Here is a 27,071-nt window from a genome sequence, read left to right on the forward strand (position 1 = left end):
GTTAGCTGCCTCTTCCGGCATGCTGACACGCAACTACGGTAGCTGAGGAGCACCAAACTGCACCATTCCAAAGCACGCGTGCTGCTTTGTAAAATTGTCGTATTGAACGACGAGTCAGTTACTATTTGTGTTTTATTTAACCTTGTATCATTAATCTTAAAATGAAGCCCGACAAGAATGGAAATGTTGACGAGGATTGTGCTTTTCTGGAACAAGTTTTGGATTCGTTATACGATTTCGGTAAGTGTAGCTAAGTAGCTAGGTTGTAGGCAATTGTTAACTGGCCGGACTCCATCGTTCTTTTACGATTTGTCTCGCTAACGGAACTAACAATACATCGCCTTTGTTGATAAATCTAAGACGTGAGACTGTTTTAAGTCAATATAAATATTTATAAGAGCTTTCCTCGTCGTCCTTTGCCCTTTTAACCAGACTCAAAACGAATGGCTTTCTCTGTTAAAATGCATATTGGAAGCTAACTCCTAGCCGTATCTTCAACAAGATAAAATGTGCCAGTTCACTAATATGTGTGTATTAAAAGTTAAATATTAATTTGGGAGTTCAAAAAACTAAATGTGGACTGAAATACTTAGGTGGACAGTATCTCTTTTTCCTCAAAAATAAATGGTGTACACATATGAACGTACAATATACTTTAAAATTATCCCAGCTAATTGGCCGAAGAATAAAATTTACCACTGTTCAAGTGTAATTTATATTCAAATTAGACTAATTAATACATGCCTCTTACAATCAATAATTATATTACACACACAAACGTGAATACTTATTAGTTCAGAAATGATGATTCACGAATTGGTCTGGAAATAAAGCTAACTATCATGTGTTCCTTTGTTCATGTCGATGCAGGAAGTGGAGCTGGGAAAAGAAAAAAGAAGAAAAAGCAAAAAAGATGCGAGGAAAAAGCCCTTCCTGGAGATGCTGCTAATGTCTGTAGCTTCGATGAAAACCAAGTTGGAGGACAAGAGTCCTTGGATGTGACTATCCACGATCAAAGTATAAAAAAAAAAAAAACATGCGGCTAATCCACGAGATCCAATGATGCACACACGTTTTATACAATGTATCTCATTATCACAGATCCAGCTGTCAAGCCGGTGAGCCAGGTGGAGGTGGTGTGCTTCCAGGACCCCGCCAAGAGACAAAATAAGATCACACCGATGCCCACTGTCAGTGAAACAATTGTAAGTTTCTTTACGTCCAACTTTCTCCCCCACAATGGACACAATAATAAGAACACCCCACAATTGGTGCTCTGTTTGTTTTCCGGCTGATCTTCTTTTCATCTCTAGCCAATGGAGACTTCGAAGAAGCAGAGTGCTCCGCAACAGGGTGTCAGTTTGGAAAAGGTAAGGGATCTTATCTTTATAAAAAAAAAAAAAGGGGTTTTTTTTTGGATTTTCATTTATATTGTCATTGTATGTATGTGTGTTAGGCTCGACTGGAGGTGCATCGCTTCGGCATCACAGGCTACAAAAAGGAGCAGCAGAGAGTCTATGAGGAGGAGCGCGCCATCATGTTGGGCGCACGGGTAGGAAGACCTCAGCGTTCCATTAACCCGCTGGTGCTTGCCACATGACCCGCCGCCTGACTTAATGTTGACGCCTTTGTAGCCTGCCAAGAAAAACTGTTTGAACTACAAGGTGCTGCAGCAGCAAATCAAAGACAAGAAGGCAGCGGCGAAAAACGAAGTGCAGTCGGTAGGACCCTCAAGATGGCCAAAAGTCAAACAAAAAACACAACATTTAAAATCTTGCTGTGCGGTCCATGTGCTGTTTTGTTTTGTAGGACCTGAGGAAAAAGAAGAAGAATCCAAGGTATGACGATGTTTGCTTTCGAGGGATTTGATTATTTTTTTTTGTTTAGGAAAGCTTTATTCACTGAAAATAGTAAATTGGGGGGGGGGAAAGTTTTCCCTCAATAATGTTCTAGCGCCAAAGCTTACATCATCAGCTTTTAAGTAGAAACAAGAATAATTTTCGTGTATTGGAACACTTGCATGTCCAGATGACATCGCCAACTACTGGCCTGGCATGCATATGACAGCATTATTTTCAGCCATTTTTTTGCTTATGATGGCACCACTTCACTCGTCTTGCGCACATGATGCTGGAAGACGACGCTAATGCGAGTGTCCGCCTCCAGCAGGGACAACAAGAAGAAGACGACGACGTCCGGTTCGTCGTCAGCACCCACCGGTCAGGTGGGCCGCTTCAAGAACGGGATTCTGATCCTCAGCCCTAAGGATGTCCAGACCATGAAGGCCAAGGTGCGGCGCAAATGAGGTGGGTTGTGTACTGAGGCCAGCCCACTCATCCGGAGGGACTTGTGTGTTAATTGTTGGTGTGCTTCTGCAGGAGAATCTGTTCTTTTTCCGCGTGAAGGAAAGAAAGCTTCAAACTCGGAAGACAAAGGCGACGTCTGCATTAGGTGGCGTCTTTTACCTAAAACCAGGTGAGATCGCATCTGGCACGGACCATAGAAAGGTGAACAATCAGTTCGCTTGAAGTGAACCCTCAAAAGTCCCAATGATTTGTATTTCCGGATTTCGAAACGATGCCAAAGTCAAACGGAAAAGTTGAAATCGTCAAGTTAATATTTGATGCAGTGGCATTTTTGTGATGAGGGAGGTGAACTGCTCAGTACAAAAATCTCAACGCACCAGACCGTTTTTGTCTTTATTTCATCACAGGTAATTTATTTCTCTCCTTTCTTTTCTTTTTTTTTTTCAATATAAACAACCAAGAAGAAGACATTGTTTGCGTGTGTATTTGTCTTTGTCTTATGCTCATATACAAACCATTTAGTCGTACAAAACATTCACAGCTTGGCAGGAGCAGGGTGTTGAAATGAGGTGGTTCGGTTCCAAGGATGAATAGTAACAACGAAGTAAATGCGAATTCAGCTCTTTGTATTTACACTTCGAAATAGAAACAGCAGCAACTTGGACGCGGAACAAACTCAAGGAGGACGACGCACAAAAAAAAAAGATGTTTTATCATTTTATCATACTTGCTCAATAAATAATTTTAAATATCCCGACATGCACTCCCTCCCCTCCCCCACATACAGAACCGTAGTTTTAAATAAATATGTAACGTTTTAAGACATTCATGGGCGGGCGGGCGTGAGGTAAAGGGACACGCACGACGACTTGACCCACACACACACAGCAGCCGCCACAGTCAGAAGCCTTTTGAAGTTGGCATGTAGACAGGCTCGGGCTCTTGTCACAAACATCGGAACCCTCGCTCGAGCCCTTTGACGAAGGCGGTCGCTAAATACGCATCCTTGGATCAAAAAATCTGGGCCGAAGTGAAATCTGAGATACGTGGCGCTTATTCCACTCTTGTGGGAAGACTTTTGAACAAGATTGTGTGTGTGTGTGTGTGTGTGTGTGCATTTGAACAAGTGGCTGGATGCCGGAGTGGCTGTAATTTCTCCTGCGGCCACTTGAGGGCGAGCTTTCACAGCAGTTGGCAGTAAACAAGAAATGATGCAGGAGGCTATTTACAACGCTGCTCGAGATACAGCAGAGGACTTTGTAAACTTGGTTGACCTCCATTCCCCCTCCCCCCGTAAGTCTCCGAAGTTGGCCGAGGAGCGCAGTTCTTGTTATTTACACCGTCCGACAGACAGGCAGACAGGACCGCCGGGCGACGCTTCGTAACTCCTCCAATCCTATCCACGCTGCGATTGTGTACGCGGTCTTGCACACTCTCGTGTGAACTCAAAACAATTCGGTTCAATGAGAAGAAAACTTGTTGCGGGTGATAGCAAAGTGGCTCAGTGTTCTCTTTCGTGTCACAGTGATCTTTTTTTTTTTTTTTGATCGATTCAAGGCAACGCTGCAGAGAGTGTGCTATAAAATGACCACGAGGTGACCAAAAAAAAAATAATTATCCGCGTTGTATATTAAATATTCAGTTTTTGTCTTGGGAAAGAAGTCTGCTTCACCCCCCCCCCCTCGCAGACATATCACTGATGCTGTTTGAGGGAGAAAGACGCTCGTCCCCCCTTACATCTCATCGAGTAGTGTGCTCAAGCCGATGCAAAGCTTCTTCAATGCTCTCATCCAGTTTCTCCGAATTTCCAACTGAGCAGTTTGAGAGATCTCTGACACAGCAAGCGTTGTCGTAGTTGACGAAATCGAAAATAAAGGTTGTGATTTGTCATCACGTGGCAGGAAAATGACACAAACGGCCTCACGAAGACAAAAGTGACAGCGCAGCCCCAGTGGAGCCCGTGAATATATTATGGCGGCGACAACGCGAGTCGCTGATTGAACGCTGACAAAAGCCTTCGCCGCCTTCCGACGAGTGCAAGGAAACCGTCCGCGTCAAGGTGTGGCTGATTTAGCACAGACTTGAAGTTACATCGACAATAATCTATGAGAGGCGATGACGCAGACGCGTCGGGGAAACGTCGCGACGACCGCACCGTCGACATCGTTGGCGTGTGCGTAGGGGGGCCCTCAGCGGAGGCGTCGTCTACTGTTTGAGGTCCCTCGGCACCTCCAGGCCCGTCACTAAGGTCACCTAGAAGGAGACGGACAGGTAAATGAGAAACTCACCCATACTTTCTGTGGCTTTTTCGCGGGTTGACTGGTGACCTACGCACCTCCCGGATTTTACAGCGCTAAGTAAAACTGGCTTCGGGGTTTGAATATCGCTAATTAATTTCAAAGAGGGGCCACCTGGACATTTCTGTTGAGGCTGACGGCGGGTACAAAGACGCCGTCCAGGTTCTCGAAGGCCGTCGGTCCGTGTTGTTCCTTGTTGATGAAGAATGTCAGGGTGTGCTTGGTCAGATCCAGGAGGATGCCCACCGTCGAGCCCTTAGTGATGCCACCCTCCGCCCTGCACAAAAGAGCCAAGCGTGAATCCCTTGAGGGTCTCGCGCCGGTCCTGTAGTTTTGGTCGGAACACCCGCGGATGGATCCGGTCCATACCTGTTGGTGTGCGAGTTGTTGTGCATGAACCAAGAGCGGTTGTTGTCCACATACATGGCCCAGGCTTTGTCATCCTTGCCCAGCATCATGTCCTTGACCGTGTTGATGCGGGCGATGCCAAACGCGGGGTCTGGGTGGTTGTCGTAGCGATCAATGCACACCTCCCAGTAGTGGATGCCCTAACATCAAAGCGGGCGACATGATTTCCTCTCGAGGACAATGTGTGTCGACCTCCGCCAAGGCCCAAGAATTAAAGAAGTAACTCAATTAACAGCATTCGCCGTACAGTTCTGAATCCATGCACCACAACTCCAATAAGCTACTTCAATTTGTATAAACTGCTCCTTAACACCGGCAATTAACTCCTAACCCTCCTCGGGGGGAGGTTGAAAACCTCACCTTGGAGAAGGCGGCGGTCCCGAGCACCACGCGGTCGTCGTAGCTGTTACACGACACCGTCTGGTTCTCGTTGGTCAGGACAATGTCGCGGTGAGCCGAGGTGGGGTCAAAGGCGAAACAAGCCACTGTGGAGGAAGACGTAGTCGTGATTCAGCGGGCGGTGACTCAACCGGCGTCGTGTTTACTTTTGGCCGAAAGGGGACAAGAAAGCGCGGAGGAGTGAAAATCCGAGTCTGGCGCCTGTCGTGAGTCAACGAAGCCTGTCTGGCGGAACATTTGGGACTGCGGGCGGTAACGTCAGAGATACATTTGGTGTCTTCAAGAAATCAAATGTGCCGTTGTCATCTGGCAAGTGACGTGAAAGCTGATGTGCCCAGTAAATGAGTCCGAGCACACAAATAATGGCCGCAATTATTATTATTTTTTGCAACTGATAACAGCTTCCTCGATTTTTTTTATTTTGTGTGTCGGTCATCCTTTCTCGGAGAGAAAAGCAATTACCGGTAGGATGCATCCGGGCTCAGCAGCCAACAAAAACCCAATTTGATAGAGCTTATTGCTGCTCTGTTGAGTCTTAAGTCAAATTTAGTTCAAAAATAAATAGTCTGCAATTTTTAGATTTGAAAACGGGCATGTTTTCGGTGAAACATATGTCAGGTAAAAACCCGCTAAAAACAACCCACTTTTATATGAAGGCAAAATCTGGCGGCTTGATGGCAACGGTGGTTTTCAGTTTTTGGTGTGAAAAGACGCCATCCGTGGTCGGAATGGGTTCGTCTGCCATAAATGATTGCGTTTTTTTTTCTTCTCATCTGCTCGAAAAAGCACTGATTGATCCGCCATTTTTATTTTTTGGGGGGGATGGGTGTTATGAAAAGTGGAGTAGGAAGTAGTTAGCTCCAACTTGGGTACCGTCGGAGGTCTTGAGCACCACGGTCTTGCTGTAGGGCCCCACGCCGACGGCGTTGTAGGCCTTCACTCTGGTGTTGTACACGCTGTTGAAGTGGAGGCCGTCCACTGTGCACACCGTCTCCTTCCCCACGTACACCTCCTGTGCAATCAAACGCTTCATAAAGCCGAACGTCACAAGAATAGAACATCTGTATGTGTAAGATTTTTATTTCATGAAAAATGAATAGATGAGCAAAAATAAATAAATCAACTGAGCGTGTCCTCTGAATGAGCGCGTCACCAACCCTGTACTGTCCCCCGTTGCCGTCGTCCAGCTCCAGAATGTAGCCCTCGATGGGCGCCGCTTGGGGCCCGGCGACCCTCCAAGCCAGGGTGGCGCTGTTGTTGCCGCTGCAGCACTTCTCCAGCTGCAGGAGGGGAGCCGGCGGCACCAAGGGTCCCGACTCCACTGGGAGGGTGGGGGCAAGCCGAATAATCGGTTGGTATCTCATTGCATTTCCGGTTCAAAGACAAACGGGCTGATCCGGTGTATTTGGGTGGCGTAAACGAGGAAGCTCTGGAGGATTGCGAACATTGCTGTGAGGAATCAAGTTGGGTCGATTCATAGGGCGAACAAATCGGGAATGAGCGGAGGAGGAACACAAATGTGATTTTTCACGCCAATATGGCCAATAGATTAAAAAAAAAAATCTTTTTTTTGTTTGTTTTACAAATGGAATATATACCAGAGGTGTGAACCACGGAGGAACTTGCAAAACCATATTCTTACCATATTCTATAATCTTCTTTCGGCGAGGACCGATACCAATTACTGTGATATCGGGCCAATATCGGTTTGATTTCAAGGTATCAAGTTCGTAGTTGGCGCGATGCTCTCTTCTTTAAGAAACAAAGAAAGGGCTTTGTTCACCATCATGTGTTTATACTATGTTATCGGAAATTTGATGTATCGAAAGTACTCGCGGTATCGCTAATTAGTGAGTGCGTGGAAGTGAACAAACAAAAGCGGTATCAAACACCCCTCTGCGGTAATCAACATTGGATTAAAAATCAGATACCATTCGTCACCGTATCCACAATGAAGTGGCAAAACACATTCAAACTTCAAAGAAAATAATCTAAAAATATCCTTTTTTCCCTCCCACGTATCCTTCGGGGAGTGCTGAACATAATTACCATTTTCTAAAAATATTTTTTTTCATGAAAGGAGAGGGAAGGCAGCAGTCAAGACAAACAATAAGCACGTCGAGATTCATTATATGAAGATATCAAATTTGCATTTATAGCCATGCTGGTTCTGTTTCTTCTCTCCCACGGCATTTTTGGATTTGGGGGCGGGGCTTACACATTTCTTCCAATTTGTATTTAAAAGCGAAACAGACTACCACTCGAGGCTATAAATTTCTGTGCTGACGGTTCTTTTCGCTGCGTTCCAGAGGAGGGAAGTGCCAACCCCAGGGTTTTGTTTTTTTTTGCGTGAAAAGAACAAAACATGCGTGAGTGGGTGTCGGGGACGGGAAAACGAATTTCCAACCAGGCTAGACCGGGAGTGTTTAGGGAGGTGTGGGGGTGGCGGGAAAGGAGGTAGGGGATGACAACTCTGTGGAAATAATACCTCCTGGACTTTGTGCGTCAGCTTCAGCACTGTCCGCTGCCTGCCGCTGCATTTGTTTCAATAAGGGGCCGTCCTGCACGTCTGGAAATACCATTTTGAGGATAATGCACACACTAGCGTCAAAACGTCTGCCGTACAAGTCCCGGAAATGTTCAGAATGCAACGCGCGGTCATCCCAAAAAATGAATCATTCCGAGCGTGATTCGAACAGGCAGCCTTAAATTGAATCTTGGGCGGTGCGTCACAAAGGCTGCCAAACAATGCTCGCTCCTCATTCTTCCTACTTGTAGTCGTACAGAAACGGTCTGAAGGAAGAAATATTTAAAGAGCCATGCAGATTCTGTTTGTGTACCTTTGCCCTGGCAGAAATCCAGCTGCAGGATGGTCTGCAGGAGCGTGTCGGTGTTGAGCGTGAGCTGAAACTCGGGGCCCACCTTGGCCTCCAGGTTGCCTTTGACCCACTGGTCCTGTGACGATGCCACACGCTTGATCAGAGCGTCCGAAATCTGGGGGTGGGGGGGGGGGGGGGGGCGTCAACAAGCGCCGACAATCAAGATGAACACTGTAAGGCGCCCCTAAAAGTATTCAAATTTCTTAAAATCCGACGGTGCGCCTTATAATCCGATGCTCCTTATGTGTGGATCACTATTCAGATTTTTTTGGACGTAAATGTTCTGTAAAGCTTTGTTAGAGCAGCGGTTGTGAAGGCTCGATATAAATAAAGCTGTATTGTATTGTATTCTATTTTATGTAGCTCCATCTAGTGGATGCATAACGCAACCGCAGCCAGGTCTCCATATAAATAAAGCTGTATTATATTGTATTCTATTTTGCGTAGCTCCATCTAGTGGATGCATACCACAACCACTATTGTAGCTTCTATTCTATGCGCCTTATAATGCGGTGCGCCGTATGTATGAAAACCGTTTTAAAAGGCCATTCATTGAAGGTGCGCCTTATACTCCATAGTGCGGAAAATAGGGTAAGAACCCTTGTGACTAGCAATCAGTGTTAGCATAACCGTTAGGCTCTAGCTAAAACTCCAAAACACTGTCGAAGACAGACAATCTACCAATGCGCATATTCTTTATCCTCGGCAAAAAAAGACAAATATTATTGAGTCATTTACAGTCGAATGCAGTTTTTTTTTCATTTTGCTATCCGGGCCATTCGTCTTACCTGGAGGAAGCCACTGGGGTCGTTCTCCTTGAGGACCTCCAGGCAGTACTCCATCATGCCCGTGGTCTGCCGCAGCTTCATGGTGCAGTGGGTGATCTGGTCGCGCGCCACCTGATGGACGACAATGGAAGTGTAGCCAGCAAGGAGTTGAGAGAGGTAGAAAAGCAAGCCTGTTTCTGCATATCGAATGGGAAATCCTACTCGGTGTCAGAGGATGTTAAGGCGTGCTTTGAGGCTAATTATTTGTGAAGGTTAGCGGCGCTCTTGTAAAGACTGCGCGGTTGAGCAAATTGATCCACTTGTACACGAGTAAGACAAACCTTCAATTTTTCTGTTATCTTTCAGCTAGAAAGAATTAAAAAAAAAAAAAAAGCTTCTATCTTTGAGAGTCCTTCTCATTTCATGGCCGCATTAACGAGCGTGGTCTGAAAATGAGAAGCGATGTTAATTAGCCGCAGTCACGCGCGTTAATTTGACGGCTAATGGGATCACGCTTGATTATTCACCTGTCAGCGGGACAATTGTGAGCGCCGTGAAAGAGCTCCGAGGCAATCCTGCGGTGCCTTTTCAAACGGAACTCCAATTAGAAATTTGATCACGCCAAAATAATTTGGTGAGAGTTTGAAAGACGAACGCGTTGCTTTAAAGGGATCAAAGTCGACTTGAGCATGTTGTTGGGGGAAGTGAGGGGGGGGGGGGGACAAAAGATAATCCAATGAGAATAGATTTTCCAGCCTGGAAGGGCTGTCGTTATGTAACGCTGAAGCGCAGATGCAAGTTTGGTGGCGAGGCGGTTCTGTGGAGAGATTTTAGTGGGAGTTGTGTCAGGCTGAAGTGCGAAAAGAACAGCTGGACGCTTTTGACAGGGAAGAATCGGTTGTTCTGGACTGACAAAATTAAATAAACAACCAGACTGCAGAATTCTGACCCTGTTTTATGAAAGAAAGTTTTGTTTTTTGTTTTTTGGTTTGTTTAACTGCTTTTTTAGATTCGTGCTTGAGCAAACTGCTGTTGTCAGTCACCTGTCTTCAAATTTTGTTTGACCTTTTGTACATTTTTCACCGGTTGAGCGTGGATGGGGGTCTCACCCAGCTTGTCTGTGAAATTCAGGTTTGTAGGGCACTTCACAGACTACAAAATTCCAGTCCATGCCGACGTTGCATTGCTTTGGATTTGAGATCAGCACAGCTTTTGAGTCGATGATCAAGAACAGAGTTTGTTTATGTCTGGTTTGAGCAAATTATGTGTAGCTGTGGTTTACAGAAAGTAGAATAGAAAAGATGAATGAATGAATGGCCGGCGGCATGTAAAAAAGCCGCACTTGAGCCATGCAGTGAGTCGGTCACTGACGCGACCTAAATATCGATTTGTGCCTACCTCGCATCCGGTCAAATGGATGTGCTATCAAATTGCAGTGTTTATTTTATCGCTTTCCCTCCCGACTGTCGTGGATCAATCGTCTTTGTTTGCGGCCGGAAAGCTATTGATTTTGAATACCGTTTGTGACAAATGAAAGAAAAAAACCTTACCTTCAGCTTGTATTCCTTCTCCTTGGTGACTTTTGTCAGGAGTTTGGCTTTCTGTCGGGTCAGCGCCTCGATCAGCGAGTCACACTGAGCCACCAGGCAAGCCTCGAACTCCACGCCGTTCTCCTGTGTCACGCAAAAGCAACGTTTAGACATCCTAATCCAAAGCGACATTTAAGCAAAAAAAAAAAAAAAAAGGCTCTTCTTTTTGGCTTTTTGTAACTTGACTGTCAACCCAAATTCTGAGACACATTTATGAAAAAAATGCATCAAACGAATTTGATGCGAGGGTTAGTGTGGGTAGCTTTTGTATGTATTGTGGTGTCTGGTTTTCTGCACTCAGGATCAACAACGAGGCGCTCTCAAGTGGCCACATATTTTTCAGGGTGTAGGTGCCCCCCCCCTTCCCCTTCAAATCTTTCTTCCATCTTTCTCTGTGTGACGCGCGCACGCTCACAGCCGATAAACGAGGCACTCTAAAGCGCCCACGGCAGCCTAAAGCCCCGGTCCAAACACTGGCTGTTGGACTTACAAAAAAATAAAATAAAATCCCGGCTCCTCACTTTTCCATCTTTCTTCGTGTGATGCGTGCGCACTCGGGGCCAACAACGAGGGCGCTCTAAAGCAGCCACACCAGTGGACTATCTAAAGGGAAGATACATATTTGGGAATATATTAAAAAAAGCTCTTTATTGAAAGAATCTCCTTTATTTTAATTGATGGCACAATGCTGTTATTACGTAACACATTTTAATCCTCCTTCCACCAGTCGTAATGCAGGTGCTTGTCGTCGTACAAAAATTGAGTAAAAAGCGGATTAAACGTGTACTTAGTGTGGCAGTGAAGCTCACGGTCACAGAGGACGACGCGTCCGCCCCCCCCCCCCAAAAAAAGGGACTAATTAACCTTGAGATGACTCGTTTTAATCCGCCACGTGACTTGGTTGAATTGCAAATGTTGCGCGGACAAAACAGGACGTGCACTTTTCACGCCTCGCTGATTTCACGCTGGCCTCGCCGCTCCTCAGGCGACGACAGCAAGGTCAGCGTGTTCGCTCTGCTGCGGCGCGAGTGCATTGCTAGCACAATTATTCACTCCCAAAGACGTTTTTAAACGTCTTTTCCGACTTGGTCCAGAATTGGCTGATACTGAATGAGTTAAAAAAATATGGTTACATAAATACTCCACCCCCCCCAAAAAAAGACATCTTATGACATCCTTACCTGGATCTGCTGCAGCATGTTTTTGAGTTGAACCAGAAATTCTTTTGCGTCTTTGGCTTTGTCCGAGACGCCGTTGAGGGCCTGCGAGAGTTGACACTGCAAGAAAAAAAAATGAATGGATAGCGGGACAGACGTCGAGCTGCGTCTTTTTTTTTGGGGGGGGGGGGGGGGGTTCGAGCCTCTCATTGAAAAAAAGACGGGACAAAGGGAAACATGCCCACACACGTGATAAATCAAGTCCGCCGTGGCGCCACCCACATGATCCACCTGCTCCTTCTTCCTCCACTCAAAACACACCCCCACACAAAAAGAAGCGTAAAAACCAGTTGATGCTCGACTTTGATTGCGCTTTATCACCAGGCACACGTCGTCGACACACATGCAAAACCAGTTGCGCAAAATCAGCCAAGGCAAAAATATAACCTAAAACATGTCAGAGCATCTCATTGGGAATTATATAATTGACACACATGGGTAAAAATGGTCTATAATTTTCTTTCTAATCTCCTGGGACAACTCTTTCCTTTGCTTCCTCTGGTGCATGTTTAGTGTGGCACACACCATGGCAGCAAACAACAGCAAAGTCACCCCTTTACATCGGCTGACTAAATGATGACAAGTACCGTATTGGCCCGAATATAAGATGGTGTTTTTTGCATTGAAATAAGACTGAAAAGTGGGGGTCGTCTTATATTCGGGGTCTAGACATTATACCCATTCACGACGCTAGATGGCGCCGGATACTATTGAAGCGAATGCTGAATTTTACTCCCCAGGCCAAAGTGAACCCCTGTCAGGAAGAATAGAAATAAAAATAGCGGTAGCACGAAGAAGAAAAATAAAACATAGCGGTAAGAAAGAAAAGAGAAGAAAATATTAGAAGAAATAACAAAATGGAGAAACGTAGCGACAAGCTGGAGAAAAGTGGGTCGAAGATCGGCCAGGTCAACCGGCAGCTGAGGAGAAGCTATGATGCAATTTACATTTCAAAAACCAGAAGCCATTCATTTACAAATGTTATTGCACTTTAGTTTACATATTTAAATGTTCGGATATTAAGATTTGAATGAGGCAAAATAACATGCTTTTTCTCTCAAATATATTGTTAGAATCATTTGTTTCAGATGTATTGTAATTATTTTCTGGATAAAAATGAATTTGGTGTTCAAAAAGTCTTTTTTCAAACTTGAGTCTTGAAAAAGAGGGGGTCGTCTTATAATTAGGGACGTCTTATATTTGGGCCAATACGGTATATATATAGATATATATATCTATATCTATATATAGATATATATATTAATTCCCCATTCATAATAGGTGTCAATTATACAATGATGATTTTTTTTTTTGCTATTCGCCGGCCTGCCTGATCCCTGTCCACTGTACATACTTCCACGCCATACGCAGCCAGTCGATGCTAGCGACGGATTTTCAAAACTCATTAGCATTAACTGCTTCCTCAGAGAGGGACTCAAGTCATCACATGTATGGTTTTCATGTTTTATTCATCATCGGGCCCCTCCTTACGTACGCCCTTAATGCGCCGCGTCGATAATCCCGCATCCGACCACGCACACGCATTATAGGGTGGTCCCCCTCCCCCGTGCGCGCCGGGATGACTTGATGAGTCACAAATCAAGTGCACCCTTCGGCAGGCAGCGCTCGTCGCCGTGGAGACCATCTGGCCCACCAAGCTGTCGGGGCCCCGCGCCGGCTTGCGCGCCAAGGCTTTGCTAACGAGCGAAATGACGGATGATGAGGGGCTTTCCCTCGATTGTCGTCATCGCGTTTGCCTCATGTGGGGTGTGTTTGATTTATTCAACCGGGTTGCACTTTTTTTTTTTTAAACTCGCCCCCCTTCTTTTTGACCTTTCAGTCACGTCCCATCATCTTCTCATGTGGACCAGCACAGATGAAGTTGTTGTCGGCAGTGCTTCATGCTCTACGGAACTTGAAGCACAGTCCGGGTAGTAGTGGAAAGGTGTCAGGGGTTATCCTCGAGCCGAAATGGATGACCACGGGGAGGAGAACAAAAGGCTGTCGACACCCTTGCCAAATGCTTGACCTTAATGTCAAAATGACTGCCGGAGGAATCGGCAAGGGAGGAGGGGGGTGCATTTACGACCCTCACCCGTGCCACTTTTATTTCACCTCATTTGCATGTTTGTGCTGCTATTCTGCTTTCCGTTTGAGTGAGTGGACGCTGCACAAATTATGTCAGCCTGTTTTGTTCAAAACGGACAATTTTATTTACTGCATCACATCACTCTCGAGATGCAACGCATTGTATACGGTCATTCAAAAGTCAATTTTTCAGAATACAAATCCAGATGTGAATTGGAAGCCGTCAAAGCGAATCCGCAATTTCGACTTCGTGTGGCTTTTTTACCTCCTCGGCGACAGCTGTGTTACGGCATTAGCGCGTCGCACGCAGGCGCAAGGTCAAAAACAATCTGCTCTCTGCCCCTTCGTCCTCGTCATCCTCTCATCTGCCCTCAACTCGCAATCCTTCGCTGCTTTTTTTTTTTTTTTTTGTCCTCCTCTCGAAATGCGCCTCCACATCCACACACGAAGCAAAGCGCCAGTTCCAGATCACTATGCGAGTCCCTCGGTAGAACTCCAAAGTACTTTTCAGGGAGCTCGAATTCCGGCTGGCACGTAACCATGGAAATGCCCACGGCTCATTGTTCCACTACTGGCATATCCTTCTACGAGGCCTGCCGTAGAGTTACCCAAAATAAATCATACACACGCTGGGCTATATTTGGTGGGTTGCTTTTACATAAACACACACACACACAAATGCACACACACACACACACTCACACACACAGTGTTTGCTGTGTAGGCTGTGAGCGAGAGGAAGGAAGTGCACATTAACCTACATTCAGTGCTCGAGTCCGCCAGAACTGCCTTGAGTTATTGTACTGTAATCCCCCACCACCACACTACTCTTGCACCCTCTTAACAACGAGGCGCTCTAAAGCCGCCACGCCAGTAGCCTCAAAGAAAGGTACTCAAGTCCATACAGAGTAGTGGAGTGTGCGCGTGAGAGAGCTGCCCCCCGAGGTAAAAGGCGAGTAAGGCTGACCTGTTTGGCTCTTGCCATCTGGAACGTTACCGGGCACACTTCTGCTCTTGTTACCATGGTAACAGTATTTCGTAACAACCTGAAGTGCTGGATTTACTTCCACACATCTATCCTCGGAAAAGTCGAGATTTTATTGATCGTGGAAGCTTGACTATGAACCAATTCGTGAATTTTGCTTTATTTGAACTATTTGGCAAGGCAAAAAACACAAGAATAGGAATTTTGAAACGTAGGATTCGGACCAAATGCAGTGGAGCTACCAAGACGTGATTGGATGTTGTATAAATGAGCATATCTTATTCATGTGATGCTTAGAGACGACCCCTCTCCCACTGTCCCCCTGATGGGATTTTTACGGTCCATTTATGAGGGGCCTCTACTTGGGGGAAGGGGGGGACGCAAAATGAGGAAGAGACAAAAAGACACCATTAGGGAAGGGAAGGTAAAAGTGACAAATGGATACGATAAAGAAAAAATATATTGCATATTCAAAAATTTTATGTCCTCATAACGCTGAAGGTGAGCCCCCCCTCTCTCTTTTAACTTAAGAATCACTGTAAAGATGAAAAATGTCTCATGAATTTGAAACACCACAAGCTCTTTCGTGTTTCTCTGCTAGACGTGCGCACACTCATGGCCGACAACGAGGCGCTCTAAAACGCCCACACCAAGAGACTCTTTGAAACACTCAAAAAACGTCACTTGACAGGGTCTGTAACCTTGAGGGAAATGTCGGAATTAGCCGGTGAAAAAAGTCGGGTTCGAGAAATTCGGTAAAGCCTGCCATGGTAACAGACTGGGAACATAAACTGGTCGCTCGCTAGCAAGCAGACGTAGTTGTTCATCATAACTATTTCTATAGATAGATATGGTTGTTTTAGATGCTGCTCTACTTAATGGGTAGGATTTAGTTCAAGAGGAAACTGCAGAACGGCGAGTTTCCGTTTTGTTTTTGTCATTGACTGTCATTTTAAACGACGGCAAGTTCCGATTTTCGCACAGATCTGGGTTACGTCACCCATGTAGGAACTCGATCGTAAACCGAGCACCACCATTCCTTTCCCGCACGACGACGCGGCGTACCTTGTGCTGCTTCCACATGAGGGCGATGGGCTTGACGTCGTGTTTTGCGTGCCGTCCCTCCTCGGCGCACTTTGCGCATACGGGCGCCCGGCAGTTGCAGCAATACATGACGAAGTTCTCCGCTTCGTGCTCCGCGCACGTCGCCGGCTTCCGCGCGGTCGCCGGAGGTTGTCCCGCGGCCGCGCAGGAGGCCGCCTGGCCCGGCCGCTGCTGAGGCGGCGGGACCAAACGGTGCTTGGCGAGCGGGCCGCGGGACGGGTGGCACCGCTGCTGGCAGGCGTTGCAGTAAAACACGTCACATTGCTCGCACATGACCGCCGCGTCCACCGGGTTGCGGTCACACAGCTGACACTTGGCCGCCCCCGAGGCGGCGGAGGCGGAGGCGGCGCGGTGCTGCCGGTACCGCGTCACGATGGCCTCCAGGAGCCGGTTGCGAGGCAAACCGCGCAGCCCTCGCTCGTCCAGGGAGACGCTGCGATGGCAAAGCGGGCAGGTGAGCGAGCACAGCCGCTGCTGCTGGTGGGGGTGCTGCGGGGCGGGGAACACCCGCACGCCGTTGGGCGATTTGAGCTGGCACGGCGTGTACGAGCCGTAGCCGCTGTCCGTCTCGCTGTACAGGCTCATCTTGTCCACGTCCAGGTAGTCGTAGTCCGAGCTGACCGCCGACGCGCGGCTCTGCTGCACGGCCGCGGCGGGCTCCCCGTCCGGCGTGTGAACGCTGATACTGCGCGCACACTGCAGGCAAACGTTGTGGGAGCAGGGCAGCAGGACCGGTTCCTTGAACAGGGAGCCGCACACCGGACATTTCAGTTCTTCCTCCATCGCGCCCTGGTCCCAAGACTTCCAGCACCGAACGTCTGCGGACAGCTCTCCGGCAGGCGGGTCGTGCGCATACGCGCGCAGCCAGCGAGGGGGAGGGTCTTGCTTGAGCAGACGTTGATGGATGGCTGCAGGATTTGAACACACGACAGGAGAAACCACACTGAAAAGAACACAAAGCGGGTTTCTGTCTTCTGAGGTGTTACCTGAAGATTATTTCACATTTGAAATCCTACAAAATCAGACGTGAGTAAAAAAAAAAAATGAGGTCAGCCCCTTTTATGAATGGAAAAACCATGTCGCTGTTCTGCATAAACGGCAACAAAAATGTTTTGTTTTTTTTCTGCAGAAGTTCCTGCACTCGGAGATGGAAAATCTTATACATTTATCAACTCCGCGAGGGGGGAAGCTACAGGGGAAGCGGCAGCATAACAGCCCAAAATTCAGATGCAGTTGCATACTAGGTGTGGTTTACAGTCCACCCAGGAAGCAATTATCCAATCACTACTCCAATTTTTACATGAGTACCTGTGAAGTTTAACACCTGATACCGTGTCCCTATTTCATACCACAAACCAGATGCTGATGTCATCTATACTGTATATCTGACTGCAGGTTCTCAGCATGCTGCAAGAAAGCACTACTGGATTGTATGTGTGCCATGCAGCGGAGAAATTCCGACTCTTCTGTTACAACTCTCGTGCTGGCTTTTTGTGTCAAGTGAGGCATGTGAAAGCAACACATGAGTAATCCCCCGGACACATCCCTGAATGAATTCCTCCAGTCGAGCGTGGTCCGATTTGCTCCCGGCGCAGATTTCCCTCAGCGTAAGCGATCATAACAAGGCGGGAATCGTGTGCGGTGAGCAGGAGACTAAAATTAGCCGCGCGAGGAGTACATTTAACACACTTGTACAGTCATTCGCGGAGGGGAAAGGTAATTTTTGGCTTTTGATGTGTTGACGCTGCCACAAATGGGTCACGGTGATGCCAATTAGAATCAGGGTAGTGATCAAATGCGGGGTATTTGATGATAGTAAGAAACACATCGATTTTAGATGTTTTGAGGAAAAAAATAAGGATGATGGTGCAGTGTATAAATTCCCAAATATATTGTAAAAGATGTTAATTATTACCGTGTGCATGGGTTCAAAACTAGTATAGCAGTTAGCGTTTAAATGTGCAGTGATACCTTTTCATATCCGTCTTTTGTATTATGTTCAATAAACAACAACAATACAAAAGACGGATATGAAAAGGTATCACTGCACATTTAAACGCTAACTGCTATACTAGTTTTGTATCTGTCACATGATGCAAGAATATTCTTTGATATCGTATACACCACTAGCAGACATTGTCCATCAAAATGTGACAATGTCCATCAGTAAAGGCAGAATTGTTGTGTTGCTCTCTTTAGTTTAAATAACCCGCCTTGAGGACCAAACTTCCTCCTGGTCAATCTCATGTCATTCAAGATGAAATGTAATTTCCTATATACGCCACAAGATGGCAGCAAAGGACTTGTGTCCTCATTGTAGTTGTGACAATCTTAAATTTGTGTATACAAGACAATGCAGTACTGCCCTTTGATAGCCAGGTTGCATACACCAGAAATAGGCGCACTGTATGTAGGTTCACTGTATTTTTTCCAAAAATTTACAGGTAATTTACCACCCCTTCGTTCCTTTTATTCAAGTCCTATGGGTGAAAAGTTAAGCACAGAATAGGTCAGACGAGAGACGTGGTGCTCTCTGGGTTGATCCTGACGGGCCGGGTGCTCTTGCGGAGTTCCCGCAGCTGCTTGGCGGGCTTCCCCACGGCTTCCTCAAAGCGGCGCTCCACCTCGGGCAGCACGCAGTCGTGCAGGAAGGCGGCATTGAGCACCACGAAGGCCTTCTTGTCGGCGTCCTGCTCGCAGCGCAGGCTGTAGTCCACGTGTTGCACGGCCACCATCACGATCTCACGCAGGCTCTCCAGCAGCACCGTGTGCAGCTCGGGGAAGTAAAGCTTCAGGGCCTCCTCCAGGAAGCTCAGCAGCTGCTTGGTGAAGGCTACCAGCGTGTAGCTCAGGTTCACCCAGCAATCTGCGCCCGTGTACGCGTCGAACGTCGACATTCCGCTGGCGCGCATCTCCTCCTGCATGCCGATGGTTGCCACCCCAAAAAGAGAATAAATAAAACAACAGACTTGTCAACACTACGGATGGGAATCAAAACGTCGGTTGTATTTTAAAACCTTCTATCGATAATTATTTTGATGTGTGTGTCATGGGTGAGCTCCATGACACTGACATTAAAACTCATTCACTCCCAAAGACGTTTTTAAACGTCTTTTCAGACTTGGTCCAGAATTGGCTGGTATTGAATGAGTTAACACAACAGTCACTTTTCGATTACGTCATCCTTGCCTCCCTCTCCAGGTCAGACCAATCAAGCCACGCTTGATCCAACTGTCACCATTCGAGTCGTGATCACCTTGAGCTTGGCGAGAGCCTCCGGCGTCATCAGGTTCATCCGCCTCCACATCTCCTCAGAGTTGCGATGCTTGGTGGCCTCGACAATGACGTCCTTGTAGCTGAGCAGGGCCGCCTTCACGTCCTTCACAAGCAGAGACTCCAGCGTGAAGGTCAGGTCCAGGCCGATGTCGGTCAGCTGGAGGCAGTGCTCCTTGGCCACCTTCACACACTCGGACGCCGTCGACAGGTTCTCCTTGCTGTCGAACACCTTCACGCCACGCGGCGACATCGTCATTGATTAGACCAAAAAAAAAAAAAAAGCAGCTAATTTAATGGAACGAATGTTCCAGAACTGTTGATCATGTATGTGATTGACGGGTCAGATTTAAGAAAGTAGCGGGCCGTACGAAGCCCGCAGACCATATTTTGCGGACCACCGGCCTCACCTGTTTGCTGAAGGCGTCCACAAACATCCTCATGGCCGAGCTGGACCACGCCACGAAGGCCGAGTAGCAGCCCGTGTTGCCGGCAAAGTCCATCTGGAACTCCTTGGCCGTCTCCAGCAGGCCCGTGAAGAAGATGTTGCAAAGCTTGTGGATGTAGAGCGGCGTGGCGCCCTCGATGCGCAGCTGCCGGATGGCCGTGTGCACGGCCGCCGCGCGGTTCTTCAGGAACAGCTCGCACGCCTTGGTGGACTGGCCTGGGAACATTCAGTTTTTGTAGGTATGCTGTGTTGCCGCCGTTTTAATTTCGTCTCTTGACATTGATTCATTTAACTGTCAATTTGCTGTTGAATGTGGTTTCTTCTTTTGGGTAACTTTATTACCTAGCCTGATGAGCTGCAACACGGCCCTCCGAGTGGCCTGAGGTCCGCCACGCAGCGAGCGGTCCGGGGACAGCTCAAAAACCAGGACATCGGTCAGCTGCCTCACTCGCTCGTCCACCTTGGCCCGCAGCTCCTTGACCTTGGTCGTCAGCGGCTGCTCCTTCAGGTACTCGTTGAGCTTTTCCAGCAGGTCCACGGCACCTTCAAAATCCCTCTGGGCGATACACACGTCCAGGTCCTCGGGCAGCTCCTGGATCCACTCCAGACCGAGGTCCACACTCTCCTCCACCTCAGGTAGAAAAGAGGTGGAATATTTTCAGTTAAAACTGCATTTTAGGTTCTTTGACAGGAGGCATTTACACCACAATGACACACGTACTCCTGGGTGATAAAATGTCCGATGGCACCACGAGTAAACAAACCGTTTACATGGCATTTGACTAATGCGGAGCAACTTGAATTATGATTTGAGCCTTCTTCTCTTCCACCCTACATTCAGATGTCCAATGTGAAGTTTCCAATTTAAAATATGAACGTGATTTTGCAACCTTACCTCAGCCTGCTCGTCATCATCGTCCTGATCAAAAGGATTGGTGGAAACTTCAACCCGAATGGGAGACGTCGGCGTCTTCTCCTCCTCCTTTTTGCCTCGCTCCTTGTTGGCTTTGTTCTTCTTGGTTTCGTCCAAAATCTCCAGCCACTCCTTCTTGATCTTGCTGTTCTCCGCCTGGAAGATGCGGCTGTCGGGGAACATGAGGATCTTGAACATGTCCTTCATAGGTGGGTTGTCCTTCACGTTGACCACGGCGAAGCTCTCCAGGTCGTACAAGGCGTTGTACTTGTACTTTACGGCCCCGCGCCGGTTGGCCAGCCAGGTGGCGATCAGCAGGCAGTCGTTCATGAGGAAGGCGTGTACTTTCTGGACGGGAGACATGTTGTCCACATCAAACTCCACCAAGTCGCCATTGTACACCAGGTGCCTCCCGGGGGTGTCCATGATGGTCTTGCCTCCCTCCACCTTCTCCAGAAGGGAAGTGAGGCTCCTCTGCTTCACCTCCTCACTCTCCTTAGGGAAGGCGGCCTGCATCTCCTTGGAGGTTTCATCCTTGTCGGTGGATAACAGGGCCTGCATTAGGGGGACATGCTTTGTGTAGGTAAAGTTGCTAGCACATCATATTTTAGTTTCTCGTGGTAACACTCGCCTGGGTGATGCTCTCCATGATGCTCTTCTGCTCCGTTAGGATGTGGCTCAGCTGGTACATCTCGCTCTCCAGGTACGAGATCTCCTTGGCCGTCTCGATGAACTGCCGGTAGTTCTTGTAGACGTTCTTTTTCAGGTTCTGGGCCGTCTCGTCGGCCAGGTTTTGAATCTTCTGCCGGTGCTCCTGAAGGTCTCGATCGCCATCTGACTGCTGGGAAAGCTGCTTCACGTAATTCTGTGGGTCGAAATTAGGCGACTCCAGCAACCTGCGGAGTCTGTTTCCCGGTTCGGACATCTTAAATTGTGTCTAAGTTACAACCTTTGACAAAATTGTTGAGAAACATACACTAAAACGAACAGAAAATGAGTCATTCGAGGTTCAAATGGTTCATGGCAGATCGCAACCTAAACAGGAAGCAGGGTGACACCCTCCTACGTCATGAGATCGGGAAAAAAAGGCTGGCCCAGAATAATCTATTTTTAAAACACGAGGAATCAAATTTCAAGGAAAATATGCTTATTTGTGTCTGCAAATTGATCATAAAAACGAGTTTTCAGGATGTCGTGTTATTTGAGAACAACTGATAAACACCGAGTGTGTTTTTAACTGTCCCACTGACTTCCGGATACGGAAGCTCGTTTCTATCAAGTTAGTTTGACTCAAAAGCAGAAGTGAACGTGGTACTGTCAGTGTAACATTTCAGAATTTTTGGGACTGTTCACACTTACTCGGAACATCCAGAACTACATTTTTAAATTAATCCAATTCAATTTTGATTGTGACACTTTAATATGGCACGGTGTTACTTACATCACTTTTCTCACCCCAATTATAGGACAAGGCGTTTTATTTTGAAATCAGTACCCGGATTAAGTCGCCCTTTCAGGGCTATACTGGCGGCAAACGTTGTAAACAACTCAGCTAGTCGTTCATTTCCCTAGTTTGTCGAATAAAAATCCTTATTTGACAATAAGTGGCCACGAAGTTTACAATCCACAGGCGCTCTCAGAGTTGCAGTGTGGGTGTCACTTTTCGGAGGCCCCGGGTTCAGAGTTAACATGGATGACGACTATGCGCTTGCCCTGCAGCTTCAGGAGCAGTTCGACAATGACGCGAACGACCGCCCGCTCGTCCCCTGGAAGCCGGAGAGACCGCTATCAGTCGTGGATGCGTCGTGGGAGACTCTGGACCCCACCCCGGACGTGCGTGCGATGTTCCTGGAATTCAACGACAGGTTCTTTTGGGGAAAACTGAGCGGCGTGGAGGTCAAGTGGAGCCCCAGGATGACCCTGTGAGTTGTGCCTAGAAATATACTGTATCTCTACTTTAATGCCGACGGTGACGGGAATTGACTCACAGGGGCAACAACGAGGCACTCTAAAGTGGCCAGTCTCTGTCCACACCCTGACTATAAAGCCTAACTTAAAAAAAAAACCTCCCCTATTCGTCTTTCTCCATGCACTCAAGGCCAACAACGAGGCACTTTAACGGTCAAGCTAACAATGCTGAAGCAATTCTCTTCAAACAGGTTTTGTATTTTGAAGCAAATGTCAGAATTCACTTCACCGGGTCTCTAACGTCGATCGCTAAATGTTCAAGTGACATCCTGTAATCCTCTGTTGTTGTTTTCAGTGATGCTAAATGCTGTCTGGTGTCGCAGGTGTGCCGGCGTGTGCTCTTACGAGGGTCGCGGCGGACTTTGTTCAATCAGACTCAGCGAGCCGCTGCTCAAGCTCAGACCCCGCAAAGACCTGGTGGAGGTGAGAGCACCGCGACGGCTCGCATATCCTTCTTGATCACCCCTTGCCGGGTGTTTCATAGCGCTATTTTTACAAATGTGTAATAATCATATTTTGATATAATTGTATAATGTATGTATTGTTGTATAATGCGTGGTGTGTATTGGTCAGACGCTCCTGCACGAGATGATCCACGCCCTGCTGTTTGTGACGCAGAACAACCGAGATCGCGACGGCCACGGGCCCGAGTTCTGCAAGCACATGAACCGCATCAACAAGGACAGCGGCGCCAACATCACCGTGAGCCCCTGCGCTCGCTTCCCTTTTCTCACGCAATTCTTTCTTGCTTTAATGGAAGCCCCCCTTCCTGCCAGGTGTACCACAACTTCAACGACGAGGTGGACGTGTACCGCCAGCACTGGTGGCGCTGCGACGGGCCGTGCCAGACGCGCAAGCCGTATTTGGGTTTCGTCAAGAGGGCCATGAATCGGGCCCCCTCGGCCCTGGACCCCTGGTGGGAGGACCACCAGAGGACGTGCGGGGGCACCTACACCAAGGTAAAGGAGCCCGACGGCTACGGCAAGAAGAAGGAGGCCAAAAAAGACAAAAAGATGCCCGCTGTTGAAAAGCCAGCAGGTAGTGTTATGATTTTTTTTTGGGGGGGGAATAACCTTTTTTATTTTCTTTGTTCATCTTTTTATGAATAGAATCGTACATGTTTGTATATTTGTATGCCTGTTTATGTTATCAACATACAAACAAGGGATTGTTTTTTTTTCATCTTAGGCTCGCATTTGTTATTTTGTTGTTTTATTTTTTCTAATCTCTTATATTTTTTTTATTGTAAACGTGACTTTTTTATTTTGAGATTTTTTAAAAATGTTTCCTTGTCATTCTGCCTTTTTTTGTTTGTTTTTTAAATTGCCACATTTTATTCCTTCGCTTTGAACTATTTCTTTCTGTGATCCGAAGAAAAGGTCCCCTTTTTGATGTTTTAAATTCGAATGTTTTTTTGAATTGGCATTGTGTCATCCCTACGCATGACACAAGGCACACTTCAGCTGCGTGCTTCCAAATGTTTTGGTATGACGAATCCAGCGAGATTAAGTTTTATTGAACGATGAGTAATTATCTGTCAATTTCAGGAAGTCGGGACATTCGGGACGTGATCGCATTCAGCGGCAAAGGCTTCGTCCTGGGCGGGAATCCGTCCTCTGTGAAGATGTCAGCTGGCCCCGCCTCCTCCACAGTCGCGAAACTCGTGCCGCCTTCACCCCCGGCTCGAGTCTTTCCCGCGGACAGACAGCCGGCGCCGCGGGACCCGAAGGCACCTGCCAAGAAATCAGTTGCTAATACCAGAGTGTTTGTCAACATTAACGGATCGCCTGTTAAAATCCAAAAGCCTCGTCAAAGCGTTGGCGGCGTCGGTGGTCACGGCATCGGGAGCAACTTTGCCATCGGCAATGGTAGCCATGGTGTTGGTCGTCATAGCGTTGGCAGCGGCAAGCACGAAGAACCGGATCGACTGAAGCAGACCTCCATTGATGTTTTGTTCAACGGCAAGTCGACCCATCATTCGCTCATGGCCGACTCACCAAGTAAAACAAAGTCACCGACACAGATTTTAGTTTCTCCTTCCGCTTCGGATCATCATCACAAGAACCATCAATCCACGTCGTCCCCGCCGCCGTTCGAGCGTCCGTCGGGGAAGGCCGTTGCCAACGCTCCTCAGTGGAAGAAGCGACCGCTGAACGACTTGACCGGCGTCTTTGAGGGCTTCAACAAGAGGCTGAAGGTGGAGACCAAAGACGACACGGAATCGGGGCCGACGAGGAGCCACGCCGCCACCTCGTCGTCCTCGCCGGCGGTGGTCACGTGTCCCGTTTGTCAGGCCAGCGTGCAGGAGTCAAAGATCAACGAGCACCTGGACTCCTGCCTCTGCTGACCCCCACATGGTTGAGGAACGTATTCGAAGAGAGGTATTAATTATTCCAAATGTATTCGTTATTGTGCTTGCGGTTTCCGCACTGCATCATAGCGACGTCTCTTCCGAATATTTTGAGCCTTTCGTGAAAAGTCCCAACTTGTTACTTTACAAGAGGTAAGACGCGTATTGAAAAAGAGAGCCTTACAAATTCCTTTTCGAAGATTCTGTAGGATGGACTTTTGTCCACAGTTAACCCGAAAGAGATTTGTTTGTTCAAGGTAAGGTGTAAATTACAGGTCCTAATTTGATCATATTTCGTCATTTTATCTACGGGTTAGCCCAAAATTCATCCATTTATGGATGACAACAGAGACACATTTTGCAAGTGGCACGATGGGTTTTACTTGGTCTTTTTCGGCGACCAGATTTTGAGGAATCCTCGCCGCCTGAATGGGTGCCACGTTCACTCCCATTGATTTTATGATGTTACCAAATATAGCTTTTACATGTTTGTATATTTATGTTACACGGTTACAGTTTGAAATGTGAATAAAATATTTTAAATTCGGTCTGTATTTTTAAGTGCTTGTTTGTGCTAGCTTGACTCTGCCAAACGGTCGTATTTTTATATATTTTTTGGTTTTGTTTTAAATATTATATTTATTCCCTTGGCGGTGGTTGTCTTGAAAAAGTGAAGCGGCGCTCCCGTGTGGGCGTAGTCGTGCGGGAGGGCTAAGGTCAGAGGTCAAGAGTAGAAGAAGGCCAGCTGCTGGTCCAGATGGAAGAAGTGAAATGACTCATGAAGGAGTATTTTTAGTCGGTGGGGGTAGAAAAATATTTCTGCTCTAATACATAATTTTAAAACATTAATAAAAAACTTTCAAGCTAGCACGCGCTGAGTAAGCGGCTAACTAGCAGCTGTTAGCGCAAACTTAGCTCCTTGTCTCTTTCAGTGCAAAATGAAGGAGGAGCAAACAGCTGCTGCTGAACATGAATAATAAAGATGCTAAGAAGCTGGCTCAAGAGTAGTATGGTAGCGTCTAAATTTTGATGCATAGCTAATTATTTAACATCCTGAGTTACAGTGTTGGTACATAAAGAGCTGCCAATTATTTATGATTAAAAGTTCCTTCATTTCACTATGCTCCTTAGTGGTCACATTTGACCACCTTTTAATGTTTTTTCTTTTTTTTAATGCTTATTAGCTACTGATGCTAACTTGTTCTTTTTATAGCGGTGGATTAGCATAAACCTCCTGGGATTTGCATGCATCCCCAACAGGGGGTCCTGTCCCACCCGCTTAATCCTTTTGGTGTCAGGACACTGATAATAATAATAACATACACTCGAAACAGTTGGTCCTGCATCAGCCTCTTGACACGATGCAGCTAATGGCTCGGAAAAGTGAGGATTTATGTTTTGCTTTCCAGGACATAAATATGTGTCAAAGTGAATTATGCATGAATTTAGTGTATTATGATAGCGATATCAGGTATACTGTGTCACCTTGAATGATGTCATGTTTGGTAGGTTGTAACTTAAGCAGGTTGACTTTTTTTTTTTCCTGAAAAGTATTCAGTTCTCCTGTGTGTGTGTGTGTGTGTGTGTGTGTGTGTGTGTGTGTGTGTGTGTGTGTGTGTGTGTTATGCTTTGTGCACAGTTTTCAACAATATTGTCCTGTTATTGTGGTGCCTGGGCCTGCTGGTGGGGCTGGAACTGAAGCACACCATCTGTCTTTTGTACTATTGTCTCACGCACACAACAGTTTTATTGCTTGAATTCAACATGGTGGATTAAATCATGTTATAACACTTGCACAATTCACTGAGGTGATCACAAATTAAAATGCACCACTTCTTTTGTCCTCCGGTTTAATTTTTTTATCCATACTGTGCCTTGTCTGACATTATGAAATTGAAATGTGATTTGATAAGAAAAAAATACAAATGATGATTAAAAACATTATAAAGAATGAGAAAAACAAATTTGAAACAGTTTCTTTTCTCTGCAGCTAATGTTAAAAGCACAGGAAGTTGACTTTTGTTGCAGCGTCAGTTTTAACGGAACCAACAAGAACAGGCAGAAAAGTTTACTTCAAACT

General features: G+C 46.9%; 4 protein-coding genes across 8 annotated transcripts; 2 read left to right on the forward strand and 2 right to left on the reverse strand.

Annotated features, from left to right (window-relative positions):
• The first annotated feature begins 2 nt into the window (after positions 1-2).
• Positions 3-2,774, forward strand: LOC147187842 (40S small subunit processome assembly factor 1-like). 2 transcript variants are annotated; one of them, XM_086100329.1, is made up of 9 exons: positions 3-240; positions 871-1,017; positions 1,102-1,205; positions 1,314-1,370; positions 1,457-1,552; positions 1,635-1,721; positions 1,810-1,838; positions 2,167-2,306; positions 2,379-2,774. In XM_086100329.1, exons 1-8 carry the CDS (start codon positions 162-164, stop codon positions 2,303-2,305), a joined length of 738 nt encoding a protein of 245 aa, XP_085956455.1. In that variant the 5' UTR covers positions 3-161; the 3' UTR covers position 2,306; positions 2,379-2,774. The 2 variants fall into 2 exon arrangements, with proteins under 2 accessions (XP_085956455.1, XP_085956456.1); XM_086100330.1 differs by having other exon boundaries at positions 2,170-2,306.
• A 1,601-nt stretch (positions 2,775-4,375) lies between these two features.
• LOC147187843 (tripartite motif-containing protein 67-like) lies at positions 4,376-16,822 on the reverse strand. Of its 2 annotated transcripts, XM_086100327.1 has the most exons (12): positions 16,001-16,822; positions 11,827-11,922; positions 10,607-10,729; positions 9,078-9,188; positions 8,251-8,404; positions 7,899-7,979; positions 6,568-6,731; positions 6,284-6,422; positions 5,372-5,496; positions 4,973-5,151; positions 4,718-4,880; positions 4,376-4,559 (listed from the first exon to the last, which is right to left on the reverse strand). In XM_086100327.1, the coding sequence occupies exons 1-12, from the start codon at positions 16,820-16,822 to the stop codon at positions 4,512-4,514; spliced, it is 2,205 nt and encodes a 734-aa protein (XP_085956453.1). In that variant the 3' UTR covers positions 4,376-4,511. The 2 variants fall into 2 exon arrangements, with proteins under 2 accessions (XP_085956453.1, XP_085956452.1); XM_086100326.1 differs by lacking the exon at positions 7,899-7,979.
• A 1,665-nt stretch (positions 16,823-18,487) lies between these two features.
• Positions 18,488-21,780, reverse strand: LOC147187844 (exocyst complex component 8-like). Its single transcript, XM_086100677.1, has 6 exons — positions 21,305-21,780; positions 20,656-21,228; positions 20,103-20,391; positions 19,723-19,976; positions 19,296-19,544; positions 18,488-18,957 (listed from the first exon to the last, which is right to left on the reverse strand). Exons 1-6 carry the CDS (start codon positions 21,596-21,598, stop codon positions 18,550-18,552), a joined length of 2,067 nt encoding a protein of 688 aa, XP_085956803.1. The 5' UTR covers positions 21,599-21,780; the 3' UTR covers positions 18,488-18,549.
• On the forward strand, positions 20,946-26,833 carry LOC147187845 (DNA-dependent metalloprotease SPRTN-like). 3 transcript variants are annotated; one of them, XM_086100678.1, is made up of 8 exons: positions 20,946-21,078; positions 21,174-21,252; positions 21,344-21,376; positions 22,393-22,595; positions 22,965-23,064; positions 23,215-23,343; positions 23,418-23,679; positions 24,189-26,833. In XM_086100678.1, exons 2-8 carry the CDS (start codon positions 21,244-21,246, stop codon positions 24,986-24,988), a joined length of 1,536 nt encoding a protein of 511 aa, XP_085956804.1. In that variant the 5' UTR covers positions 20,946-21,078; positions 21,174-21,243; the 3' UTR covers positions 24,989-26,833. The 3 variants fall into 3 exon arrangements, with proteins under 3 accessions (XP_085956804.1, XP_085956806.1, XP_085956805.1); XM_086100680.1 differs by lacking the exons at positions 20,946-21,078; positions 21,174-21,252 and adding an exon at positions 21,494-21,588; XM_086100679.1 differs by lacking the exons at positions 20,946-21,078; positions 21,174-21,252; positions 21,344-21,376 and adding an exon at positions 21,446-21,588.
• The last annotated feature ends 238 nt before the right edge of the window (positions 26,834-27,071 follow it).

The sequence above is a fragment of the Hippocampus guttulatus genome, chromosome 20 (assembly GCF_054856545.1).
Source record: "Hippocampus guttulatus isolate MCC_2025c chromosome 20, RoL_Hgut_1.0, whole genome shotgun sequence".
Taxonomy (NCBI): domain Eukaryota; kingdom Metazoa; phylum Chordata; class Actinopteri; order Syngnathiformes; family Syngnathidae; genus Hippocampus; species Hippocampus guttulatus.